A 27,495-nucleotide genomic window follows, 5' to 3' on the forward strand; every position below is an offset into this window, starting at 1 on the left:
GTGATTCTGACGGTGACCGTTAATAATACAAGATAGCGAAAATACGGTTTCCGATTCAGAAAATTGTGTCAAAGTGAGCCGGTTTTAAAAATTTTGGATTTTAAAAAGTTGTAGCAGTTTTTAGAACATTGAATTTCGTTACCAGCACTCTAATTGAGAGTTATATATTTCAGGAGTATTTTATTAAAAGCTAGAAAAAGTATATAAAATTATTTCATCATCTTAAGAAAAAGAAATTTTACTAAGTTTTTATGTATTAAAAATCTTTACTTTTCAAAATATTTAGTACATAAAATTTATGATATCAATAACTATTCCCTAAAATTTAAACCAAATTTCATTTGAAGCCAAATTTTATTTTAAGCCATCTGTGGAAAGTTAACACCATTATTATTATTAAGGAAAATTAAACTTTGTTAATAATGTCATAAACGGAGCGAGAGAAAGGTGTTGACCGGAATAAATTTTTAAGAATTTTTCGATAGGAATTTTGTTTTATTCATAATTTTAATCTTGTATCCATTTAACTGCTGTTTTGAAAATAGTTAGTTTTTATCTGTTTTTTTCAGTTTTTATGCTTTGTTTATCTTTGGAATCTCTGCTTTTATTTCCTTTGACATAAAAAAGTGTACAGTATTTTTCAGATATATTTACTATAAATCAACATGCTACAATATTAGTTCAAAAGAAAAACATATGGAGACAGGATTGTTAACATGTTCATTCTTTTTTTTTTTTTTTTGTTCAATTATATATACTCTGTGCTTATATAATTATATATAGATAAATATCAAATGCATATTAAATAGTGTCAAGGTGCATTATCTTTTATTTTAGGAATCATTCTAAATTTTATGTATTTTTTATTCTAGTTCTTTCGGGTCTAATATTTTGCTAGTTATGAAAGAAACCTGATAATGATAATCATAATGATATTTTTTATTTCCAAAATTAATGCGTAACAAAAATAGTAGCTTTTATGTACCTCTGTAGTTTTTTAAATTTCTTATGCACAATGCCACTGTTCTTCCTCTTTATTAACACTTTTCTTGTTCAATTTTATATTTTAATTTAATGTTGCTAAGTGTTTTACTTTTTTCAGTTACTTAATTTTTTTTAATTAAAATTTCTATTTTAAAGTTTTAATTTATGATTTTGTAAAGAACTTGATGAAATATATTTTTAATATGTGTGCTAGTTTATTTTAAAATGAACTAAACCCAAATTTATAGAAGTGATAAATTACCTAATCATTTGAAATATATTTTTTGATTGTGTCCATTAACTTGTTGATGAATCTACGTATTTTGAGAGTGTTTGTCAACAAGCGTGTTAATACAATAATAAATTTATCTATTTTGATAATGTTCGTTATTTGCATGAAAGCTTATGTCACTATTGTTTACTGAATGTAATGTTTTTCTAAAAAATGATTTAAAGTTTTACATGAAATGAATATGAATGAAATCAATGTGACACATATACTAGATTCCTTTAATGTGTGGATAAGAATTAGGTGCATTTAATTATATGTGTTTCTACCATAGCCCAACTACTAGGGATTAAGGAGAGTATGGAAGCTATAGGGACAAAATATTAGTGTGTTTATGCCATTTTTTTTTAAAGAAAAATATCATGAGAGGCCAAAAAATAACTTTCAAATTTTAAAAAAACTAATTTTACAAAATTACTTGTTGTTATATTTAATCTTTTAACATATTTTAATGATAATAAAAGTAATGTAAAAATTCGAGTTTATGCATGGTATTGTAAATCAGCTCTTTTCAATTTTTTTCATTAAAGAAGTGAAATTATAATTTTCTTCAAAGATGCTGAAATACTTTGAATTAATGGAAACTACAGTGAATTAAATAAATCGATGCTTATATAAAGTCATATATTATATGTAGAATATTATATAATGTGCAACAGCATTACATACTTTGTCTACAAAGGCATATAATTACAAAAACAGGAATCGTATTCTCTAAATATTCCATTAAACGATATTATTCATCTTGACAAAATGAAATTAACTGGTTATTTAAAACTGCTAGCCAGATTTCAGATATTTCAAATCTAAGGTGGAAAAATTCTAGAAGATAATTTTAAAAATGAAGCTTTCAAGGTTGTGAAGCTATATTTATATGCTTTTATGTTCTATTTTATAATACCTTCTATGATCATGCTGTTAATTGGCAGAATTAATAATGATTAATTAAACCTTGTTTTCTCAGACAGGTATAATTAATATTATTTAATTCTGATAAGATAATCTGAAAGTCAAGATTTTTTTTTTTTTTTTTTTGTCTATATAAAACTTTGTATATGTTAAAAATGCATATTATTTGGCAGTGGTGAATTTAGATATTTTGTTGCCCAAGATACTGCACATGACAAGAGACTTACTTTAATAAGAAGATCAATTTATTTTCACATTTTTAACATTTAATGACTTAGTTTAAGTTAATTTTTTTGCCATTTAAGTTAATTTTTTTGCCATTAATAACTTTGTGAAAATATATTTGTCCTTATCTATTATGATTCCATGATTGATGTTTGTACACAAATTACTGAAGGAGAAGCTTGGTTTTTAAAGATATTCTCATAAGTGAACCCAAGGAAACATATGGGCTTGACTAATTATACTTGATTCAGTATTAATATTATCTTAATATTTTATCATTCATACAATTTATATTTTATGCAAACTTATTTATTTGGTAATTGGAAAAGATTTTAATCAACTTGTTTGTGGCCTCTCCTCTCTGCCTATAGACTCTAGACAACTACATAGTTTAAAATTCACTACTTTTAATTGGAAAATACATGGTACTTGTAAAACTAGTGATATTTTTTTATTATTATTGAGTCTTGAAGCTGATTAAAAATATAGTATTTTTAAATTCCTGAAGAATTGCTTATTATCAATAAATGTATGTATGCTTTTTTTTTTCTCTGCTTCATTTTTTTATTTATAAAGTAAAAATATCTTTCATTTTTATTAATTTTAATGCAGAAACTATTCATATTCTTAATTTGCCTTTAGTAATAGCAACTTATTTTGAGGGAATACCTAATAGTTTTACAATTATTCTAGAATATTTATGTTCTTAATTGAAATTTTCCATTTCCAAACAACATTGCCCACTACTTTGAAAAAAAATAAACATTAAACAAGAAAGTAAAAATCTGAAGATGTCGGTCACTTTCATTTTTTGTATTCAAGAATTCTCTTTTATATTTTTAAATAGAAGTTTTTTTCCTAGCTGTAATTGGCATTTACTAAATTTGATTTTTCTGTGTAATCAACTGTTAAGATTATTTAATTTTCTTCCTTTTTAGTTTCATATTAGTAAAGAAAAGAAATATTATTTAAAATTCAAATTGTAATAATTTTCAGATATTATATGTTATGTTATATTATTTCTAAAGATACTTTTCTATTTATTGTTATAACTTTTCTGAAATGCCATACAATGAAAAAGATGTCACTTCTTCGCATCCTTTTATTTGTTAGTTCTGCAAGATTGTTTTAAATGTTATCATTTTCAGGATTCTTAAGCAATATATTTTATCATGCATTCCTTATTGTAATCTCTGAATAATATATTTGATATATATATTATTTATTCAGTAATGATGAAAGCATTTTATCAGAACTATGCAGCAAAGAGATCTACTTCAAATCTAGAATATTATGATAAAATTGACTTATCTGTTAATTCCATGATAATAGAAACAGTAAATAATATGTTTGCTTCTCTAATGAAGTTCTTTTCCGTAATAAATATGTGCAGCACTAGACATAACAAATTAGAAAGAAATATTAAAAAATGTAATATATATTTGATTAGTTGTGGAATTAAATTGGGATATATTTATATCTTGGAAAAGTTAAACCTATTAAATACGTTAGTTATTGTATTTCATTTTCCTGCTATTTTTGAGCTTGTTTGGAAATCTTTAATGAATCTGTTCAAATCATTCTGCAATACTATTAATCAATCAATGCAAATACTATTATTTGCTTTATAAATGTTTTTTGAAATATGTTAGCAGAGTATCTTAACATTAAGATTTTGGAAATCAAAGCACTAAAAAATTTCTCTACCAGTGGGCCCTAAAATAACTCAAATGCCTTCCCCTTCTTTAAAAAGTGTTTGTGTAAAATGACCCCTTTGGTTTCGACCACCCATAGTGTCAATGGTTTATCACTCGCCACTGTAGTAAGCAGGTTACTGATGTGGCTTTGTATCTTTTATTTCATTTTTCTTCTAAAAGGTTCCTTGACTAATTTTTCAGGAATGATATCAAATTAAATATTACGATTCTGAAAATATTGTTTGAAATTTTCTGCTATATTGGGTTTTAGCTTATTAAACAAAATTTTATCAGTTTTATAATCATATATAGTGATAAATGGGGAGAGTTGGAAAGAATGAGACAGCTGCATTTATATCTAAATTAAAGATTAAAATCTAGTTATTATTTCTCCATTTGGAAGAGCAACTATAGGCTCTTGCTTGATCCTAATTAATATACCAGCTATAATATTATTTGTGTTTAAAACAAAAAATATGATTTTCATGCCTCAGAAGTAAATACAAATTCTTATTTTTCAATCTTTTTATTTATAAAATAAATATATTTTAAATGTAGCATGCTTTTTGTGATATGCATTTTAAAAGAAAATTCTGCAGTGGGAGGAATGGGGACATGCTTGATTACACTTCAATACATTTTCTTAATAGCTAAATATGCTAACTATTAAATTTAATTTTTCTTAATGTTATTTAATAAAGTTAGTTGTTGGTGTGTTACAATGTAATAGCAAGTTGATGATTTTATATTTATTAAAATATATAAATTAGTATAAATTTTGTTATATGATGCACACACACACATATATATTTTAAATAATATAAAGTAATAATGTACAACAATAAAAAAAGCTGAGCGTTCATTAACCAAAACAAAAAGCATTCAATGAAATTCCACTCTTTTTCAAAAATTTAAATAAGAACATCATTGTCTCCAAACTTATTTTGTTATTCTCTATTTTTGTTAATAATTGTATCATATCTTATGAATTCATACTGTAGATCATTATGTATCATTTCACATAAAAACAATATTTTTATATAAAATTTGGCCTATCACTTCATTTCAGTTAAGGGAATTTATACTGTAAATATAATTAAGTTATAGGCAATATAATAAATACTAAGCACTGAAAAAAAAATGAGCTAAGTTATAAATTATTTATTAAAACTTTTGGTGCCCTAAATTAAAAAGAATTTATAATGTTATCTTTTTTTTTTTTTTTAATGCCACAAATATAGAAGAAAATGCCTCTAGAAAGAGAAATATATTAAATAATATATTGCAATCAGTGGAAATGGTTATAAAAGAAAATAAAAGTTTTCAAAATGTGACAACACCAATGAAGATTTCAAGATCAACTCTTGTTTAGCATGCTCAAAACTATAAATGAGTGGATTAAAAGAATATCAAAATACTTTATTTATTAATTTTAATTTTCTCAATCCTTGACCCAGTCCTTCCTCATCTGTCCCCCATAACTTCATATAAGGGAGGTGTGGGTAGTTGTTTGTATTTTTCTGTTATTGCATTTAAAAAAAAAAAAAATTAAAGAACATGCTATTAGATTTTTATAAACTGCACTCTTCGTAAGTATAAACTAATGAAGTAAAAAAAAAATGTGAAATTTGTCTTACTTCTCCCAACTCTCCCCTAAGAATAGAAATTTTTACTGCAATTATTTTGGAATGTGGAAAACAATAGAAATTTATTAAATCTCAATATTACTAACTATGAATATAATTATTTTAATGATTGAATATTTTAGTGTGTTTACTTTTCCAGCAAATCAATTTTTTATAAATAAGTAGCAATTTATGTATAATATTTTAAAATTCTAGTTGCTTGCATATTTTTTTATTTAAAAATTCTCTCTCATTCCTTATATATCAAATAGTTTATAATGTTCATACATTCCATAGATTAAAAGCATAAGTGAATATTTTATTATTAATATAATTCCTACAAAATCTATTATATTTTTTTTATTTAACATAGTTCAAAATATTTTTGATATTAATAAATAGTAGCATTTCTCACTACATTTTTAATACTCAGTATGCACATTGAATATTTAATTTTTGCTGAGAATTTCATTTATAACATGTATCTCTTTTTTGAAAAATACACTTACATTTTTACATAATTGGTAATTGAATTTAAAAATATATTTTTCTATCCAAAAATTTTCAAAAATGCAAATAACTATCAAATTTTAAAAATATAATTCAATAAAGTAAAATTGGCTAGAGTTTACATAGAATTTGATATGCTGGGATAGATTATAATTTATTCATGCACATAAGTTGATGCAATCAGTAATTTATTTATAAATCGTGCATAATATTATAGTTGTCACCATATTAAAATGAAAGGTAAATGGCTTTTTTCCTGAAATCGTATTACTAATAAGGCTTAGTATTATTGATATGGGAAAAGTGATACCACAAAATTATGGAATGGGTAAAAAAAGCAATATGAATCGGTCTAGTATAATTCATGATTAAATTAAACTTATTGATTCCATTGCGTCTTAAGATTGCTTTTTTGGGGGAAAAAGTTGCCAAAATATGACTTGCAAAACTCATCAGCGCCAAAACAGATTTTAAGCTTCTGATGGCGAAAATCTCCTGGCCCTATGAGATACAACACAATAGGGAAAGGATTTTATTGGGCAGTTAGATATTGCTGAAAAGTTTACTCGGGGGAAAGAACCCATAATTCGCCTCTGATACAACAGTTGTACCGGCCCCTAAGCAAAGGTAAAAAAAAAAAAAAAAAAAAATTCTGATACAGCAGTTGTAAGCAAAAGGTTAATTTATATATATATATATATATATATATATATATATAAAGAAAGAAAGATTTTGTGAATAAAAAATCCACTTGGTATTTTTGAAAGAAACAATTAATGAAAAAAAATATATTGTATTAGTTCTTGAGCTGTATTATTAATTGGACATAAATTACTACTAAAACTTCTTTCTTTTTTTTGTAGGAACCTCTGGAAATAAAGAACTTGAATATTTTTGAAATCACCAAAATGGTTTTCAAAATGTGTGGCAGTTTTACCTGCTCAAAAAATGCATTAATTGCATTAAATATTATCTATATTGTAAGTTTTTCCCCAATATTTTAACGCTGCTGAAGTGTATTAAATATTGCTATCCTATCTTTCTATTCAATTGTGGTTTATTATGTATTTTCATTAAATTAACAGCTGTGTATTTAAAAAAGAAAGTTACTACTTACTGTTGGTATTCTTTGGCTATTTTGCTCAATGTGCATTATAATTCATTTTTAACTGAGCATTTTTCTTTTATAATCATGTTTTTCATATTTTTTTTTTTTTTTTCTAAAGTGTAAGGTTTGGAAAATTATTATGCATTATTAATAATATGAAGCTCAAATAAATCATCTGCTTTGAAAAGCTGTTTAATTTGCTTATAAAGTAAACAATAGATAAAATTAAGTCATGACTTTAATTTCATATGCATTTTTAAGATTAGGAAATTTTTTATGCATTAAATATTGTTACTGAACAAGTGCAACCCTTCAGATAGTTTTTAAGTTTTGGAGCTATAAAAATTGTAAGAATATTCAGGCTCCATCTCTCATATAGAATTTTGAATTAAATTATCTTTTTTTTCAGAATAATTAAAAAAGAAAATATATTAATTGGGAAATTAATTTTGTGAAATTGTATTTAAATGGCTTAATTTCAGCATTTGACAATTACTATTGAAAATGGTATTTTGCCTAAATAAATTTGATATATTATATGCTTCAGTAATGTGTAGTGTTTCTGAAATCTGCGAATGTATTAAAATTTTAAATCATGATAAGTAGATTGTCCATACAAGCTTTATATAAATTTGCTACTTATTTGCATTAGTAAATGTATAACACTTGTAAAAAAATTATTCTCATATTTTTCTCCTCCTCTGCTTTTAAATGCATTTGCCCCATATTAGTTTCAAAAAAGTTACATGACTGGTGTAAGAGAAAAGAATGTTAAAGAATAAGCGCAAACTCTCAGCAAGGCATCAAGATGAAACACGCATCATTATTTTAAACATGCGTGTTTTTACATCGCATCTACGACGGGCAGAAAAACTAGAAATATTGAAGGAAAGAGCAATTCTGTGCAGAACATGTTCTGCTGCTTTCTATTAAGCCTATATCCTTACTGTCCATTACATAATATAATGGATTCTTGCCTCCCCACCCCACCCCCGAAAATTTAAGAGGGATATAGAAACTAGGATATCCAACTAGATTGCATCTGAGTAAGCAAGATTATTTACTGATGTATTTCACTTGCTTTGGTTGAGTTTATACCTGTGATATGCTTAGTATTTAGATGAAATTCCTGTTCAAATTTGAAATCCTGAAATATTCAGATTTACTCAGCAATTATATATGTTAAATCATTTGAACTAAAATGTAGACTATCCTAAAAAATTAACATCCTAAACTTTCCATGTTACTCTAATTTGAAACTTTATCTAAAGAAATAGTGTCTGTGCAATATTGGAAGAGGAATCAAATATTCACGTTTATTATTTCAGTTATTAGTTTACTTTTTGAAGCATTTTTAATGCTCCATTCACTCAGAAAAATCCACATATTACGAGGAATTTATGCTGTAGAGTATTTTGATAGTAAGAAATGTATTGTAATTTGTCAACTTCTTCTGATTTTCCCTCCTTTTTATTGAAGAATATTCTTTTTTGTTGTTGTTGACATGATATTGTAATCTTGTTTTAATAGATAATTAATGTAACTTTTTTAGTTTCATAGAAAGTTTGAAATATCTGTTCTTTTCTTTCAAGGCAATATGCTAAAAAAAGAATAAATAATCAAAGTTTTATATTATAAAATTCAGTGAAATTAAAATTATTTTTAAAAAGCAGTTATTTTATGAATTATTTTGCTTTTAAACAAAAATTTTCTTGTTGATAAAACATGAATAAAATACAGTAACCTTCTGTGAATTTAGTTTATCTAATATATTATGTAAGTACAGTTTAATGTATCATTCAAAATCTTTAGTTTCCTCCTCCCCTTTCAATTGTCCTTGTTCTTTCTGCACATTGTGAATGATATATCTATTATCAATTCTCAGGTACAGAAACCCAACATGCTTTTGCACATATGCCAGGAAGCATTGATTTAACCAAAATATGGGGGGGAGGGATGTTTATTCATGGAATCAAGAATCGTAGTAACCATGAATGGCCTGTAAATTCGTCGAAAAAGGACACAAATTTAACAAAACCTACTTAGAAACAATATTTATTTGCAACAATTAGCATAAGCACAGAAATATGACTTAATAAAGGGATTTCTTTTCTTAAAAGTTGTTAATTCATTTTTTTACCAGAAAAAAAATTTAAAGCCCTACTTTTAGATTTCTTAATTTAATCAAAGAAGAGTTTTCTTGCCTTTTAATGTAAAAGTTATGTGCATTTCATCTTCTAATGCTGCAATTAAGATGTGTATCATCATTAAAAAAATTTTAAAACTGCTTACTTTTACATGCCTTATTATGGTTCATATATAAGGCATGTAAAAGTGCTTATTTTTTGTTCATGTGCATATTTTTCTTTTAAGAAAAAAATAATATATCACCATATTACAGAAACATTCTAGATTTGCCCAATTATGGGATTTTTGAGATGTCAGATCTTTTATCTCTGAAAGGATCTGAATAAATCAAGTCTCTTCAAAATGTTTCTTCTCAGTTTAGAGAAATACTGAAAATAAAGAAAAAATATATTTCTAATTTATTGGCTTTTTTTTTTTCACCTCCTTTTACTTGTTTAGATAAGAGGAAAAAAATTTCTGTTTAAAGGTAATTTTATGTATTTATTTAAAACCACATGAGTTAGCTTTTTAACAGTGACTTCAGACATATGAGCAATAAATACTCAATTTTTGAATTAAAATAATATTTAATTATCTCAAAGGGCAAATGGAAAAAAAAAAAAAAAATGAAAGAAAATGCATCTCATGAGGTGCAAATCTAGGCTGAAGTCAAGACGCTCACCTTTCTGCATCTCTCTCTCTCCTTTTTTGGAGTGCAATCGTCCAAACATGCTAGTCTTGGGATCCTGAAATAAACAGTGTCTAAACAAACTTGTTGCTTTTGGATTTATAACTCAAGAAAATTAGTCAGAACATCCATTCGAGTTTCAATATGTTTTAATAAAACCCTTTTTTATTTATGCCAAAATCAAGATTTAAATTAATATTAAATTCTCAATTAACATTATTATTTTATTAATATATTGCTTCTACACTGTAAATTTTAAATTTTGAACTTTCGTAATTATTAAATTTTAACATTAAAAAAATTAATATTAGTATGTGTCAATATCTGGTGAATTTTAGTTCTGGTTTTTCAGTTGTTTTCTGTATTTGAACTCTTAGCATATAAATATATATATATATTTTTTAAATATCTTAGGTTGTAATATAATTGTCAATTATAAATATTTTAATTTGCTCAACAATATTTTTTCCAGCTGGTTTCATTTATTTTGATTGGTGTAGCAGCTTACAGTAGAGCAGCAAGCATTATCACAAACCTTGCTATTGTTGGCGGTATAATAGCATGTGGAGTATTCCTGTTTTTACTATCTCTGATGGGTCTGATAGGTGCTATCCGTCACCACCAAGTTCTATTATTTTTTGTATCCTTTGTTTTGATCAGTTGGACATATATAGGGTGCCCATAACTAAACGAATCTATTTTAAAGCTTTCTACAGACGAAACTGTTGCTCAGAAAGCTGTGAAATTTATACAGGACATAATGAAGGAATGAGAATTTGTTCGAGGAATAAAAAATTATTTCAAAATTTCGCCGCGAAAGGGCGATTTTTAACGAATTATGCATTTTTGACTAGTTCTTTATTTTTCAACGTTTTTTTTATCCATAGGTTACCCTAACACGATAATTTATACTCGTTTAATTACACAATATCTAAAACAAACTATAAACCTTTAATTAAAACACTTAAAAACCCACTTGGTTACACTTTCAGCAGTAACTGCCATTGAACATACTCGAGCTCTCGGTTCGGATCTAAAACTTACAAAAAAAAAAAAAAAAAAAAAATCACGCTAACAGCTAACTCGAGAAAAACAAAGGATTCAGTTGGCGAAATATCTTTCGATGTAGGTACTCGAGTTCCTTTATGAAATGTGTTTTCGAATGCAGAGCAACTGCAATACACAAGGCCCCTAAATGAAATATTTTTGATTATTGTACTCAGTCAAAAACTTGTTCGATAACTAATTTTCGAACAAAAAAATTTAATGGGCGAAACAGAAGAATGGATGGTTTGGTGAGTACTCGCAACTGCCGAATTCAGAAACCAGAAAATCGACTTGCAATTTTACGGGTTTCTTTTCAGTCACTTAAAGTAACAGTGTGTTTGGGTTTATTACATCATTTATTTTCGGTCCTTATTTCTTCGAGGGATTAAAATATTAGAGGCCCAATAACATGTTCAATCACCGAGCAGCAATATGCATCATTATTGCAGAGTAAAATCTTCTAGATCCGTAAGAACATCAGCGTGCTTCACGCACAATTTTAATGCATGATGGAGCTCCTCCGCACATTAGTCTTTCTATTATGGACGTGTTCAAAAAAAAATTTCACGGAAGAACATGTCGTCAGCTACCATTTTCATGATCTGTGGGCTCCCCGATCTTCATGGGGCTTTTGGCATTGTGGGTATTTGAAATATCTACTAAGTCGTAATAAAAAAATACAAGATCCAATAAGATAATCCGAGAAATTTTCCCAGAACACACTGCTCTCAAATATGAAACATGCTATCTTACGATTCCAGATAGTAGCTGAAAATGATAGCTGTCATGGTGAACATGTTTTGTTGATATAAAATTTGTAAACCATCGTAAATGTATGCCAAATGTCTAATTCATTAAAAATAGCCCTCTTGCGGCGAAATTCAGCTAATTTTTGTAAACAATACTTTCGTCTGTAGGCAATTTTAAAATAGATTCGTTTAATTTTGGATACTATGAATGTTATATTACTGATAGTTTTTATATATAATATATCATTGATTTTTTTTTTTTTACCTGTTAAAATTTGTTACTTAAAAAATATCTTAATTGCATAATCAAGCATGATACATTTTCACCGAATTCAGTGTTTTCGGAATCGAATTTTGTCATTCTTGAGATTAAGGATTTTTTCTTTTATATAATAGTTCTTCAATGTCTGTAATATCTCTAGCAATTTTGTATGAATTTATAATTATAGTTCAATTAATCAGATTTATTTTACTTTTCTGTGTTTATATTTGACGCAATTTATTATTTTAGGAAATTCAACTTTTTTGTCCAAGCCTGTGTATTGGCTGCATAATTATACTATTTGTGATAGTCTGATCTCCCCCCTCCTAGTTGCTGTAATTTCTATCCAAATTTCCAATTTCTTCTTTGTTTTGGAAACAATTATTTCATATAACTTGTTTTGTTCCATAAGCGAGTGTACTCAGTTGCAAATAGTGATTTCATTTCTAATAAAATGTGTTAAAATGGCTAACGGATATTGTATGAAGACTTGTGTAAACGAATCCAGTGCTTCAGAAATTTAAAAAAAAAAAAAACGATTTAGTATGTTTCGCCTTTGAATCTGTCGCAGTTAGTAAACTCAAAAATGATACTATTTTTGGATTCAGTTAACTATATACATTCTCATAAGCACTTAGTATCCTGCAATAGATTTTTTGTTGTTGTGATATAGTTTACATTGAACTGTAATGAGTCATTTTTCAACTTTCAGAGTATAGAATATCAACTTGACGTTCCTTCGGAAATCTACTTTTACCTTATTCTACCATTACTCTTACCTTAAATTCTGAAGCAACTCTATGCTAACTTTATTAGTTTATCAGATTTCATACTCCTTAACAATAACAGTATATGTTGATTTTATTTCTATTATTTATCATTCAGTTTAGCATTGCTTGTGCTTGCTTAGCTGTCACTACAGAACAACAACATCAATTAGCTATGGAAGGGTGGAAAAGAGCCAAACTTAACATCAAGATTAAAACGCAAACTATTTTCCATTGCTATGGGTTTGAAAATCAGACTTATCCTCCTGATGATGTTCTTGGGGGTGGAGTTCCTTATCAAAATGTAATTAGTTTCTATGAATTTCTTAACAATAAAATTAATTTGTATAAAATATTCATATTAAGGTATAAAATAATAGTTTTGAACAGATTATTTTTTTCTATGTTGTTCATTTGTGTGGGAAAGTTTTTGTTACAATAGAGATGTAAGGAATGTATACCTAATCTGTAAGAAACTGAAATTTTCTAAAGAAAATTTTCTTGTAATTTATCGTCAGAATAGTAAATCCCTTTAAATATTGCTTTAATACTCTTATCTGAATTAATTGATGTGCAGAATTGCAGGCAGTTGAAATTGAGTGCTTGAAATTATTTATTTTTTTTCAGATACTAAACTGGTTCCTTTAATTAAAAAAAAAAAGGAAATAAAAGAGTTTTGTTGAATCAGCTTTTTATTTCAAAACCACTTTGTTTGACTGTTTCCAAGCAAAGAAAGCAATAGTGTGCTTCCATAATTCCATTTTGATTTATTCATGGGAAGGGGAGAGAAAGCTAATTACACACACACACATATATATATAATATTGTAAGTAAAACTATGGTAATATATGTTTTACCATAGTTTCGCTTGAAAAATATTTCACTTTTTAGTACAGTTACAACCTTTTCTCAAAATTATTGGGTCCAAGTTGTTTCATCAGCAGCCTATCTCCTTTTATCAATTTTAGTGCATCATATTAGTTCTCAGAATATTTTGACTGCTCAAACGTGCACTTTATAATCAAGGCGAAAATACATTGATGTATGTTGTGCAATAGTTAAAAAAAAAAAATCTAGATGTTCCATTGCCTGTCATTATATCTGTCACTTGTTTATATTATTAGCAGTTGTATTATATATTTGTATTTTTATCTATGTATTTCTGTCTGAACTCGGACATAATTTGGTGTTATAGTCACTTGTTACACTGAGTAAAAGATCCTTTCCAGAATATTAATTACTTGCAGTTTCAAGCCTAAATGAAGTTAATATTTCTCTAAATTATTTATTTTTTCTAATGACTCATTATTTGCATTCTATGACAGAAAAAAGCCTCATACCTAAAAAAGCTCGTTAATATCATATTAAAAGAATCTAGTAAAACTATCCATGATTTTAATATACATTCTGATCAAAAGTATTTGGACACTTTTTTAAATTTATAATTTTTTTCCCAAATTTCTCTCGAAAATATGGAGGAACTGCCCTTGAATTTGGATCATTTGGAGAATATTTTCTAATTCATCTTTTACAGTGAAGATTCCAAAATGAGGTAATTAATGAAGACGGAAATGATTTGGAGTTCACTCATTTCATTGAAAGTTGACGATTATTTACAACATTCATCAATGGTTTTGTTTGATTTTCACATTACTAATATGGATTTTCGTAAAAGCAGTATTCATATTTGGGAATATAAAAAGGATTCTTTTTTTTTAATGTTTAATTTTTCCACATGTTTTTTTGTTTATAACATGTGTAGTTAGTTTCCACGCAGATCATACAAGAATATGTGACGATGTATGTGTATATGTGTATGTAAAATCAATAAATTATAAGTACATCCTTTGAATATCTTAAAAATCGTAATCGTAAATCATTATATCTGTGCGTATTTTTATCTTCATAATTTCAAAACCTGATTTATAGGTAAACTTATATAAAAATTGCAATTGCATACCATTAAGATTGAAAAAGATATTGGCATTAAAGTGAGCTGAATTTCTGTTGCTCTCAGAGAGAAGCTAAATTATGAGGGATTTCCCGCAAATTTATATTTTTTTTAAACTAAAATCGTCACGTATCTGCATTGTATTGTATAAATATGCCTGTTCTTTCTATAAATCAAATGTCTAATATAAATTTCTTTTGATTAAGCATTATAATTTATAATAAATTATTTTCTTTATGTATACAAATATTAAAATAGTAACTTGATAGACACTATAAAATTAAAAGTAGCAGGAAATGGAATTACTTCTATTATTTGCTTATCCTGTGCATGCACCAATTACTAATAAGGCTACTTTTCACATCTGCTATTCACTTAGGATGAGCATACTCTAGTTTTTGGAATGTGTGTAAAAGATTTGCATGTCATTGTTGTAAAAGAAAACCAATAAATTCTATCAATGATGTGGAATATCGTCTAACTCGAATTAGGCGTTCCAGTTTATTCCATAAGTATTTGTGGTTTGTTCTTCATGTTGACAACTTCATATTAGTAACTAAGCATCTGCTAGGTAACAAAAAAAAAATAGTGTTCGAATGCTTTTTTTATAATGTATATCAAGTTACAGTCAAATATTAGTGCAAATTAGGGAAATAACATAATAAAATTTATAGTTATATGTGATGCTACATTTACTGAAATTCATTTATAGTATGCACAAGTATTTAACATTTTTTTTTTTTTTTTTACAATTAACCTTTTATACAATTGCTTAAAATTTAAAAATGTCTATTCATGGTAAATCCCTCAACAATTAGCTTCTTTTTGAGAGCAACAGAAATTCTGCTCACTTTAATGTCAATGTCTTTGTGAATCTTAACGATATTCAGCTGGTAATTATTTTTTTTTATATAGGTTGACCTATATATTAGTTTTGAAATTATAAATATGAAAATATATCATTTCGCACATGTGTGAAATATAAATTGATAAATAAATTCTCAAAATATATACTTTAAATTTTAATATAATGTATTGGTTATACATTAATTACCAGCACATATCTGTAAGCTTTGTATGGTTTGTTTGAAAATTGTGTATATTGTAAACAACAAATTTTAGATTTTTTTATATTCCCAAATATTATGAGTACTACTTTTATGAAAATCCATATTAGTACTGCACAAATTAAACAAAATCATTAATGAAAATTGCAAATCATCATCAACTTTCTATGAAATTAGTTAACCTCAAATCATTTCTTATTTCTCTGATTTCTGGTTGATCCCCTTATTACCTCATACCGAAATCTTCATTGTAAAAGATAAATCCATGCGCCTTCTGTACGTGGTTGAAATTTAAAGGAAGTTCGTCTATATTTTCTAGAGAAATTCGAAAGAAATGTGCAAATCAAAAGTGCTCAGAAATTTTTGATCAGACAGTTTATGGTTAGTACTGTAGGTATTATAATAAAATTATTTTCCGATTTTTTTTTTTTTTTTTTAAACTTAAGGCAGTACAATAAAAGTTCAATTCTTATATGTTTTTGTTATTATTTTAAGTATAATAAAAGATTATTGAATCATTTGATCTTTCAACATTTTATAAAGTTTTTTTTTTATTATTATTAAAACATTTTTATTGGATTTATGACTTAGTTTCTATGTTGTAAAGGCCAATTCGATCTAAATCAATTCTTACCTTGATTGTTGAGAGTTCCTACTTTCAAGCCACTGTATGCATGTTAGTTTGCTGCAAAATATAAAGTATCGGAAATATCTTGATATTAATTCCATAAGTATTCATATTAAACATCTTAATTTACCCAGAATCAAGCTGAGAATTTATACATTTTACATTTAAGAAATATTGCATTTTAATTATTACATTTTAAGAAATGCAAATTTTAATATTTGGACAGTCCCTTTTACATAGATTTTCAGTGAATATGTAATTTCTGATGTTCAAAATTATATTTTAATTGTAAGTTTCTGTGATTTTAGATTACAAGCTGTGTTGCTCCTGATGGTAGTAATCAATGTCCACCTTGCTGGAACATTTTGCGAAATGCAATTAACAGTAGTTTGAAAATTTGTGGTGGTATTGGGTTATTCTTCAGTTTTACTGAGGTATCTGTTTCATAAAGATTATTTTTATTAGAATAGTATCCCGTAATATTGAAAAATCATTTAAATTCCCACATTCTCCTGTTTTAAAAGCATATAGTAATATGCATTTTTTCTTTAGTTTGTTGGTGTGTGGCTGACTGTTCGCTATCGTAACCAGAGGGATCCTCGAGCTAACCCTAGTGCTTTTCTCTAAAACTAATCTTTACAGGTATTCTTGCTGTGCTAAACTTTTTAATGCATGATTTTAAAAAAATATATAACACACAGAAGGTGTTGCATATTTTTGTCTCCCTTTTATTTCTATTTGGTGTAATCTGCTGTAAGGGTATGGAAATACAAATAAGTTCAAAGCATTTTCTTTAATTAACTTTTTTTACTAACACGCTTAATTCTAATTATGTTTTTAAATTTTTTTTTCCTCCATTCTACTCTCTCTCTCTCTCTCTCTCTTCTTGCTTTCTGTTCTTTTTGTAACTTCTTGTAATATTAATTGTCCTTTTCAAGAATAATAAAAATTTTCTTGAAATTTTATTCGTCATTTCGTTGGCTAATTCGTCATGAGGTTAATTAATACTGTTTAAATCTTGTTCTTTAAAAATATTCTATTAAACATTCTTCAGTATTAACTGTCTTTTTCCAAAGATGCGATTATTAATTAAATCAACATTTCATTTTACTATGCTTTGAAATATGAAATACATATATGAGTTTTGATAAATTTGCATTTTTTTTTAATGTATACTTTATTTTATTCACAAATTTACCCATTTAATCATCGTAATGTTTATTTAAAATCTCCTTCTTAAATTGTGTTTTTTTACTGAATCCAGTACACCTAAAGATAACTGTCCAATTGTTATTTCTTTTTTTTTTTTTTTTTTTTTTTCCTTTCTTTTGTTTCTTTAATAGAACATATAATCTATAATTTATGGTTAAAAAAATTTTTAACTGTTTAAAAATTTTATATTCAAAAAAATTATTTGAATATTGATAAAAATGAGGATGGTTGTTTTTTTTTCTTTGCCCCCTTTTTTCCTTGTAAAACAAATATGGTCAAAATTTTGTGTATTTCACATATCAGTTCAATTTTTTTTCAAACTCTTTGAAATTTAAATTCCTACATGGGGTATATAAGATGGAATGAATTTCCCCCTTTTTGAAGTAACAAAAGAATTTTTTGTAAACTGTTGTTTTATTTCAAATCATTTTAATAACACATGTTTGTCTTATTTGCATCATGCTCTAGCATCCAGAAAGTAAGATTATACTGTATTTTTGCCTTTTTCACTATGAGCCGATGGCTTTTTATGTATTTGCATGTTTATGTCTGTATGTGTGCACACTGTTATAGCATCACACTATCATTGTTAGAAATTAATTCCAGATAATGTAGCTATATTTCTTTATGTTGAGAATATACTCTTATTGGCCAAACTCATCAAATATATGAAGAATTCTTAATTTACATGAATTAATACTACCATGATAATTCATTTCTACTATATATATATATATATATATATATATATATATATATATATATATATATATAATATTATTTTTACTTTAGATACTGATTTTTTTTTTTTTTTTTTTTACCAATATGTTAATCATTTGGTATTTGAGTTTTCATAAAAATGAGATGTTTGTGCTGGTAGTTGCCTATCATATTCTTTGAATCGTGTGTTGTCATTATTTTTACTTTCTGATAATGTGGATTGAACACTCTTCATTTAATTAATCTTATATAAGTTATTTTATACAGAATGTCCACCCTTATTGTAGCCGAAAATGCTAACTTCTAAATTATTAGAGACAGGCATGTAGTTCCAGTTGGAAAAATACTTTAAATGACAAAAAGATTTATTTTATATCTTATGTTGTTTGCATCAATAAATATACAGTGGTGGCCAAAATTGTGGATACTTTTGAAAATCGTTATGTGTATGCTTATAGAAAATGTTACATTTCACAAAATGTAAACTCTTACATATCATTTTAAAGAGAATTAAATGCTGATTTCAATGCAAAATTCAAATATATGCAATATAAAAAATGTTATTCTTTCTTAAATCTGAATAACAAACAAAATGATGAAGTGGATTGTAATTTCTAAATTTCCTGGCAAATCACTGTTCTTGTTCTGGGAACCAATCAAATGTTATTAACTGCTAGCAGAAGCTGACATGTTTAAAGTTGAAACATGTCATTATTGTGCTTTTTCTGTAGAAGTACGACTGTAATTAAATTGCAAATTAGAAGGTTTGTTAAACTTTTTAATATACAGATGGAATTTTTGTAAATATTTCGAATATTTAGTCAAGAATCAATGACAATCAAAAAGATTACAGTGGGCAAAGGACCGCATTAATTGGACATATGATCAGTGATCACAGTTTATTCGGAGTGATGATACAAACATATTGTTATTCGGTAGTGATGGTGAAAATCGATAAGACATAGAATAGGCGAAGAACTATATCCTGACTACATTCAAGCAACTATGTAGAATTCAGTTATAGTCTGTGCATTTTCTGTAGGCAGTTCAAGGTCACATTTTCTACCACGTTACTAGTACCAGACAACCAATAACGAGGTAGAAAATGTGACCTTGCACCGCCTACAGAAAATACTCAAACTATAGTGTTATGATTTGGTCATACATGTCAGCAGACGATATTGGTCTCCTTCATGTTATCGGTGGGAGCAAGCAAGAAAATCCATTGACATTATTCTAGAGTCAAAATTTATACCACCCATCAGTGATCTATTTTCCAACAACTCAATTATTTTTCAGCAGAATTCCGCTCCTTGCTACACAGCAAAAATATCGAGAGAGTGCTCTAGTAAAAAGAACATCGAATTGTTATCATGGCCAGGAAACTGTCCTGACCTCGAAATTATGGCACCGTTTGAAGACTTGTATATATGAAGCGTTCGTTAAATAAAAGAGAATTAATTGAGGCTATAATTGTTTCCTGGCATCCTGTAATAACAAAGGAAGAGCTTAAAACTCTAGAAACTCAATGAAACATCAAATTGAAGTTGTAATAAAAAATAAAAGCTACCCTACTAAGTACTGATAACTCATTGCAGTCATCAACATCTACTGTACGTCCATAATTATTATCACTATTTTTTTTCTTGCAAATATTTGAATTTTGCTTTTTGTATTGGAACCAGCATTAAATTCTCTTCAAAATTATATGTAAGAGTTTGCATTTTGTAAAACGTTACATTTTCTATAAGCATACAAAGTTAGAAAACAAAAAATTCCGAAAGTGTGTACAATTTTGGTTACCACTGTATTTCTGAAACAAGTTATGAATTCTAATTATATTATCTTCCTGTCCTTAACAGTCATAATTAGAAAACATCGATGTTATCGACACCATAAAGCATGAGATAAAAGAACCATAGTTTTATAACTAAAATTGACCGATTTATAGCTGTTTAACCTAAATAGACGTCGTATATAAATTTTAAGGAAGAATTTGCATAGTTACAATTCAAAAGATCCCTTAAGATCTCTCTCAAGATTGTGAATTTATCTATAAAATTATCTTAAATAATGATTTTTAACCTTTCATAACTGATCATTATTTCCTTATTTGCATAATGGAATAATTGATAGGAGTTGAAGATGGTATAAAAATTCGTAATTTTTTTTAATTGTATTTGTTGACATCATAAGGTATTTTTTCAACTTGAATTATACATCAATCTCTTAACTGTTTAAAAATTAGCTATTAATTCATGATAATTGCAGATACCTTACATATTTTTATTTTGTCTTTTATGAATTCGGTATATACCAGATATACAGGAGAAAAATAGTACATGCATTTTTACTGACATTCCCCGTTTCCGCTGAAAAGCACAAAGGATTTCAGCACTTTCAGAATCGAATTTTATTATTTTTGAAGTCGATTAATTTTCTTTTATGTAATAATTCTACAATATTTTTAATATCGATTTTTTTTTTTTTTTTTTTGTATAAATTAGTGCATTTTTAATTATTTTACTTCTGAAAGTTTATTTTTACACAATGTATTATTTTATGAAGTTCATTTGTGTTGTTGTTGTTCTTGTTGCTGTTGTTTCAAGCTTGTGTCCTGTCTTGGTACTTTCATGATCTAATTATATGACATCTGTATGTATTTAAATTATTCCGTGGATATGAAAGTGTTAATTCAATATTTAGTATAAAATCATGTAAAGGTAGAATTCTTAAGTCACTTTGAACTTCTAATCTAAATGTCTGTGTTTATTATTCCCAAATGGCGTAACATCATGTGTGTATATCGTAAAATTATTATTATTGGATGAGAATATAAATTTGATAATATTTTTACGACGTATAATATGTAGATGCTCAAAAAAATTGTTACTGGATATCGCTGCGTTTTTATGACCACAAATATTCCAAAATGGCCAATGTGCTACAAATCATTTAAAAAGTATTAAACTTAATATATTTCTTTTAATTCATGTCAGAAAAGTTGCTTTTCTGCATGCAGTTTTGAATTCTTTATACTATATTTTGAATCAGTATGGAAAAAAAATGCACAAATTCCAGTAAGAACCAACTTTTTATTGTGTTCTATTATATTGTTAATTGGCACTACATTAAAAGGAGTAATTATTAGGTTAACAATTTCATACTGAATTTTAGCATTTGATATGATATCTATCTTAAACAGTGGATAGATGATAAAATGTAAATTTAAGCTGGTGTTAAAAGTAAGTTAATCTGACGTTTTTTAAAAGTTAAATTATTTATACATTCATTTTCAAAAGCAGAAACATCAGTATGATATCTTTCAAAATTCCCTTATTTATGCAACTTCAATATGAAGCTTTGTGTATTCTGAATAATTTTGGGATAAATCTTGAATTATAATAAATTTTCTTTAAAAATATTATTATGATTGCAATTGAATAATATTGAAAATATATCGAATAAAATGGAAAATTTTTGCCTTTTCTCTCATGTATTCTAAAAAATTATTCATTCTACATGGATGCACATTATGAAGGCTGAGGCAGACTTATAGGTAAATTAAAATAATTAGAAGTAAACATGCTTCTTGCATGCAGTGTGATTAAATAGAAATATATCTAATTATATTGTAAAGTGTTGATCAGTTATGGCTTCATCTTAAGGTTATTCAAATTTAGTCCAAGGAGATTTGATTAAATTAAAAGTTCTTATTTCCTTTTTATCTTTGAAAATTCTTCTGTGGTAAGTAATTGATTTTTATTTGCACTAATTTTACTTTATAGAATGCTTTTACTGACAGTTTTTCTCTCTCTTTTTTTTTAGCTTTTGGCTGTATTCTTGACACACCAGTATCGTCAGTTATGGCTGCCTTTCAAAGAAAGATTATCAAATCCTCTTTTATAAAAAGGAAAACTATTATATTTTTTAAAAATGATGTTATGCATTTATTTATTTTTTAAGTTCTCTTGTTACCTTGAATTTATCTCAGAATTTTGTTCCGGATTTTTTTCATCTGTAGCTGAATTCTTATTTATGATTTTTCTCATACTCTATTGCTATCTGTGATTATTGAATGTTTCTGAGCTTCTTTATAGTGTAAGTGCAAAGTATTAATGTTAATTGTTCGTCTTTGATGAAATATTTTCCCCCTTTCATAATTGTTTACTCTATGTAGAAAGTTTTTAGGTTACTGAAATGATTGTAAATCCAAATAATCCAGTGCTGTAGAAAATCTTTTACAGGTGCCATTCTGGAAATGTGAATTGTCATTTCCGTTAATATATAGATTTTTTTTTTCACCACAATATGTTCTTTCTTGCTGCCATATTATTATAAAATATATGCATAATCATATTACAGTTCTGTAGGATTAAACAATCCAGTGATGCAGACTAAAAATAACCACTGGTTTGGAGTAATATACTTAAATATTTATTTGATTGTTTGTTAAACTTACTCTAATGTTCTGTGAAAATAAGGAAAAGGTTAATGAAGTTGCATCTAATTGACTTGAATTTGCTTTAGGAAACTTGTTAGATGTTTTCACATTCAAGCTTTCATTCATTATAATACTGAATAATTTTTTTTTATCTAGAAAGGTAACAAAAATAAATCATGTATTGATGAAATTCTTTGTAAATTTTATAAATTGTAATTTTGAAATCAAGCATAGAATCGATGATCTGCATTAAGCTACTATATCTTCTCATTTCTTGATATCTTGTAAAATTTTTAGGTTGTATTCGGGTTTCTTTTCCATTAATTTTTAATTCATTGCCTCAGTAACTTCATTTCATTGTGGGGGATAGCTATGGTCCTTTTCCATTTGTTTGATGAAAATAGGTTATTTCGAATATGTTAAATATGAAAGATATAAGGTTGCTAATTCATTTGATGGAAATATGTTACTTGTGCAAAATTTGGCTATAAATAAATTGAGTAAATAAATATTGGAATTCATAAATTATTGTGGAAACATAAGGAAGTGTTCGCACTTGTGAGTTTTTCATATATTAACACAAAAAGAGTATTTTTGTGCTTGTTGTAGTATATTGAAGAATATCGTTGCATTTTCAAGGACTCCCTTTCGACCAATTGAGTCAAAAATTTGGCACAGAAAAGGTATATATGGTATAAGGGCCAAATGTCAAGCTTCATATATTTAAGACGCTGCATATACATTTATCATGTTCACATACACACAGATCGAGAGATGATTATGACGGATTTGGTTCAAAATTTGAGAATTATCTGCAGTTCTGAAAAAGTCTGTAAAACTCTTGCTGTTTTAAGGTTATCCTGTTCACATGCATATGGATGGACTTATAGATTTCACTATTGACAGATTTCCACCAGATTTTGGTGTAAAAACCTCATAATAAATTTTACCTCTCTAACTTATTGCATTTTTCAGTTATATTCCCAGACAAAAAAAAATGGAGATGGATTATTTTGATGATTACATTACTGTGTCTAAGAAAATAAAAAGAAATTTATAATTTACTGTTTACATGAAATAGCAATAGGTTGTTTTTTTTATTATTATTTATTAATTGATATAATGTTTATGAATTTAAATAAGCTATGTTCAGTTTGATTGAATGATATTAAAATATGTAATAGTTTTTGTATTTGCTCGATTTTGCACTTGTCACTCTTATACAAACAGTGCTACTATGTCTTGTAATTGGTTTATTGCTAGACGACCAGTTTAAATACAATGACATTTACTGGTGATTGTTGCAAATGTTTTTGCACAATAAATATAAATTGTGAGAACTAGAGATCAGCATATGACTTATATACTATATTTTTTAAGTTACTCTGTAAGTGAGAATTTTGTGGAAATCAAAGCATTTGGTCATTCTTAATTGTTTTTAATGTAATTTGTGTGAAACATAGAAAATGAGAAACAAGTTTGTTTTCCATGAGAGAACATTAATTTTTTGCTTGGATAAATTTTACCACCTTATTCTGAAAATTTCAGAATTGAAATTCAATCGTACTTTTATAGATAAAAGAAACTAGCAATTCAAATTTTTTTAATCCTTAATCAAAATAATCATAATAGCTGATATTCCATAACATTGACAATTTGCCAAATTCATCCCATATGCTTCATCATTCAATATTATCAGTGCAGGAGTTTGATAAAAAAAATATCTATAAAATGGCATATTTTTGTAAAACAATTGCATTGACAAGTAACCTACTTATATAATTGTATTATCAGATATTGTAGCTATGAATAGGATGTTATTTGCGATGCTCTATAGCTGTAACTTATGTGTATTTAAACTAATATTAGTCCACATTGAGTGCATTGAGGTGTGCAGTATGATCTGCAAATCATTACTTAAAAATAGAGCTATGCAATCGATTTCAATGAACTTGAAAACACTTGCAAATAGGGGAAAAAAATTAAGAATTATTTTAAATATGTCTAATAATATAAGTTGGATTTGAAAAAGGAATGAAATATTGAATTTTATAGACAAAACTTTAAAAATTCGTTCGTCAAATTTGAAGTTATCAAATAGATCAGTCATATAACTCATGAACAGAAATGGATAATATATGAATGAGTGAAAATGGAACCTGTGACCTGAAGATGGATTACCATTACCTATGCTTTCTTTTCACTACAGTGTACTGCGAACTTGGAACCTCTTTTCTTGTCATTTGAATGAGTATAAACTAAAATATTTATTAAGGGCAATATATATAATATGCTAAAGGTTACATTACATTGTGCAATGTATCACCATATAGCTATATGAAATTTAGAGTCTTTGATGTGAGAACGCTTAAAGTATGAAGCTAATAGGCCATGATGTGTTACAAAAGAACTCTTGTCTGTTCTATTGTGTTCCGTTCAGGGAGATTTTGGATATAATTGGATGAATGTACCTTGCAGTTGAATCTAGATTTCTTATATCAAAATTTTTTTAGTGCACTTTTAAGAATGTTCTTGTGGCTGTGCATTGGCTTTGGATATTGTCTGCTTGCCTGAGAAATCTGATGCCTTTGTGGTCCATATATGCTTTAATCCATCCTAACTAATCAGAGGAGTGGTGGAGTGAAATAATTTATATATCTTGTGCTTTTTCCAATTGGCTAGGGTTTATAAACAAATATTTATTTCAACTGGTTCCTTTGTTGTTTTTAATAGCAATGAATTTCACATGTTTTTAATGAAAATTTACATTTTAGCAGTTTGGAATTTTTTTGCATATTTAAGATTTTAAATTATATGCTTTAAATCTGTTAACAGCTACAAAGTGTTGTTTAAATTTCTGAATTGTAAATAACACATCTTTTGGTTTATAGAGCTCATTGGTATTAGAAATTTTATTTTTATATGCTTCTTGCTTTAATAAATATATTGAGTGTTCAAAATAAATGAAATTAATGCAAAAACAGTATACAAAATTATTTTTTTTAAAATTCAAAAGCATAAAATATCTCTGACAAAAAAAATAATAAGAAATCAAATCTTGCAAAATAACATTGAGTTCACAATTTCAAATACAAAAAGGGAACTTTCGAAAATTCTGCTGAAAAAAAATATTAAATGTGCCAATTCCATGATTTTTTTTTCTATATGTACAGTATTTGCAAACATTAACTGCACACATAAAAAAATATCTAGACTGTTCTCTTAACTTCATATATATGAACAAACAACACTTTATCTACGTTGTCAGATTAGGTAATTGCAGAATACTGTATGAAGAATAATTTCTTTATCTGAAAAAAAAAACAGTAGTTAATATTGAATTTTTTTTTTTAATCTCCAAAATATGACTTTAAGTAACACATGTTATATACATCTTGCTTTAAATAACTACGGCAATTTTGAATGAAAAATTACATTAAGCATACAGGCATTCTTCATTTGTGGTTTCTTTGGTTCTTGCTTTCTTTTTGTTATCCGAGTGTAATCCGTGAATTTGTTTGATCTGTTGAAAGAATAGAGTATGGGAAATGAATTTTGACACAAATTGTGAATTGTGGCCTCTGTTCCTATATGATAATTTTCACTTTAGTTTGTATCATTAGAGGCTTACCAACCACTTACATGATGTTCTTTATCATATACTGTATCTAAATACTAGTAAATGCATATGTAATTTATTATCTGTAAATTGCGATTTTTAATTGTCAGCTATTTGTTAAATATATTGCTTACATAAATATGTGTTGAATTTTAATTGCTGTATAAGTGCTTGGCTTCATAACAGAACATTAAATCTTTTTAAACTACAAAAGTGTTTTTGTTGAGATTGTAATTTATATGAAGACAGATATCTTTGAAATGCTCTTTGGTAGATTTTTGTTTGGTTTGTAATGAAATATTGGCTGTGAAACTAAACTCAAAAATTTTATTTGAGTAATCATGTATTTTAATCGTTTTCCCTCCGTTAAGATGTTCAGATTCAGCTATTTGTGAAAATGAAAACAAATTCAATTTTAATTAAATATTGATGCAGAGATAATGTGTGAAATATACAAAGATCTAAAATTGGTTTGGATACAGATATGTAAATAATGTCAATATGCGATATGCGAAAATATATTTTTAATTGTTCTGGAATACATGGATTCATTGGTTTTCTTCATTTTGTTTCAAGAACTTGTGAGTCTAATATATTTCACGTATATGCTCCATGTATCTTCCTTTTAAGTTGTTTGTAATAATCTGGATATTTTCAAATATTTGCATTTGTTTTAAAATTGTACTTTTCTCTCAGAATTGTGTTTACTAGAACTGGATATTTTTGTATGAAAAAATTTTTATGTAAAGGTTGTGTTAATTTATAATTTATGACAATAAGAAAAAAATTAGTGTAATAGGATCAAATACAGTTTTCAATTGTTTGTTAACTGTAAATTTTGTTATTTAGTCCACCTTATACAGTAGT

The 27,495-nt window shown here is 26.7% G+C and overlaps 1 protein-coding gene across 3 annotated transcripts; it reads left to right on the forward strand.

The window, feature by feature from the left end:
- On the forward strand, positions 1-27,495 carry LOC129960183 (tetraspanin-13-like). Of its 3 annotated transcripts, XM_056073394.1 has the most exons (7): positions 24-199; positions 7,103-7,219; positions 10,635-10,802; positions 13,070-13,291; positions 16,942-17,067; positions 17,186-17,275; positions 22,394-27,495. In XM_056073394.1, exons 2-6 carry the CDS (start codon positions 7,148-7,150, stop codon positions 17,258-17,260), a joined length of 663 nt encoding a protein of 220 aa, XP_055929369.1. In that variant the 5' UTR covers positions 24-199; positions 7,103-7,147; the 3' UTR covers positions 17,261-17,275; positions 22,394-27,495. The 3 variants fall into 3 exon arrangements, with proteins under 3 accessions (XP_055929368.1, XP_055929367.1, XP_055929369.1); XM_056073393.1 differs by lacking the exon at positions 17,186-17,275 and having other exon boundaries at positions 1-73; XM_056073392.1 differs by lacking the exon at positions 17,186-17,275 and having other exon boundaries at positions 22-199.

This window comes from Argiope bruennichi, chromosome X2 (assembly GCF_947563725.1).
Source record: "Argiope bruennichi chromosome X2, qqArgBrue1.1, whole genome shotgun sequence".
NCBI lineage: Eukaryota > Metazoa > Arthropoda > Arachnida > Araneae > Araneidae > Argiope > Argiope bruennichi.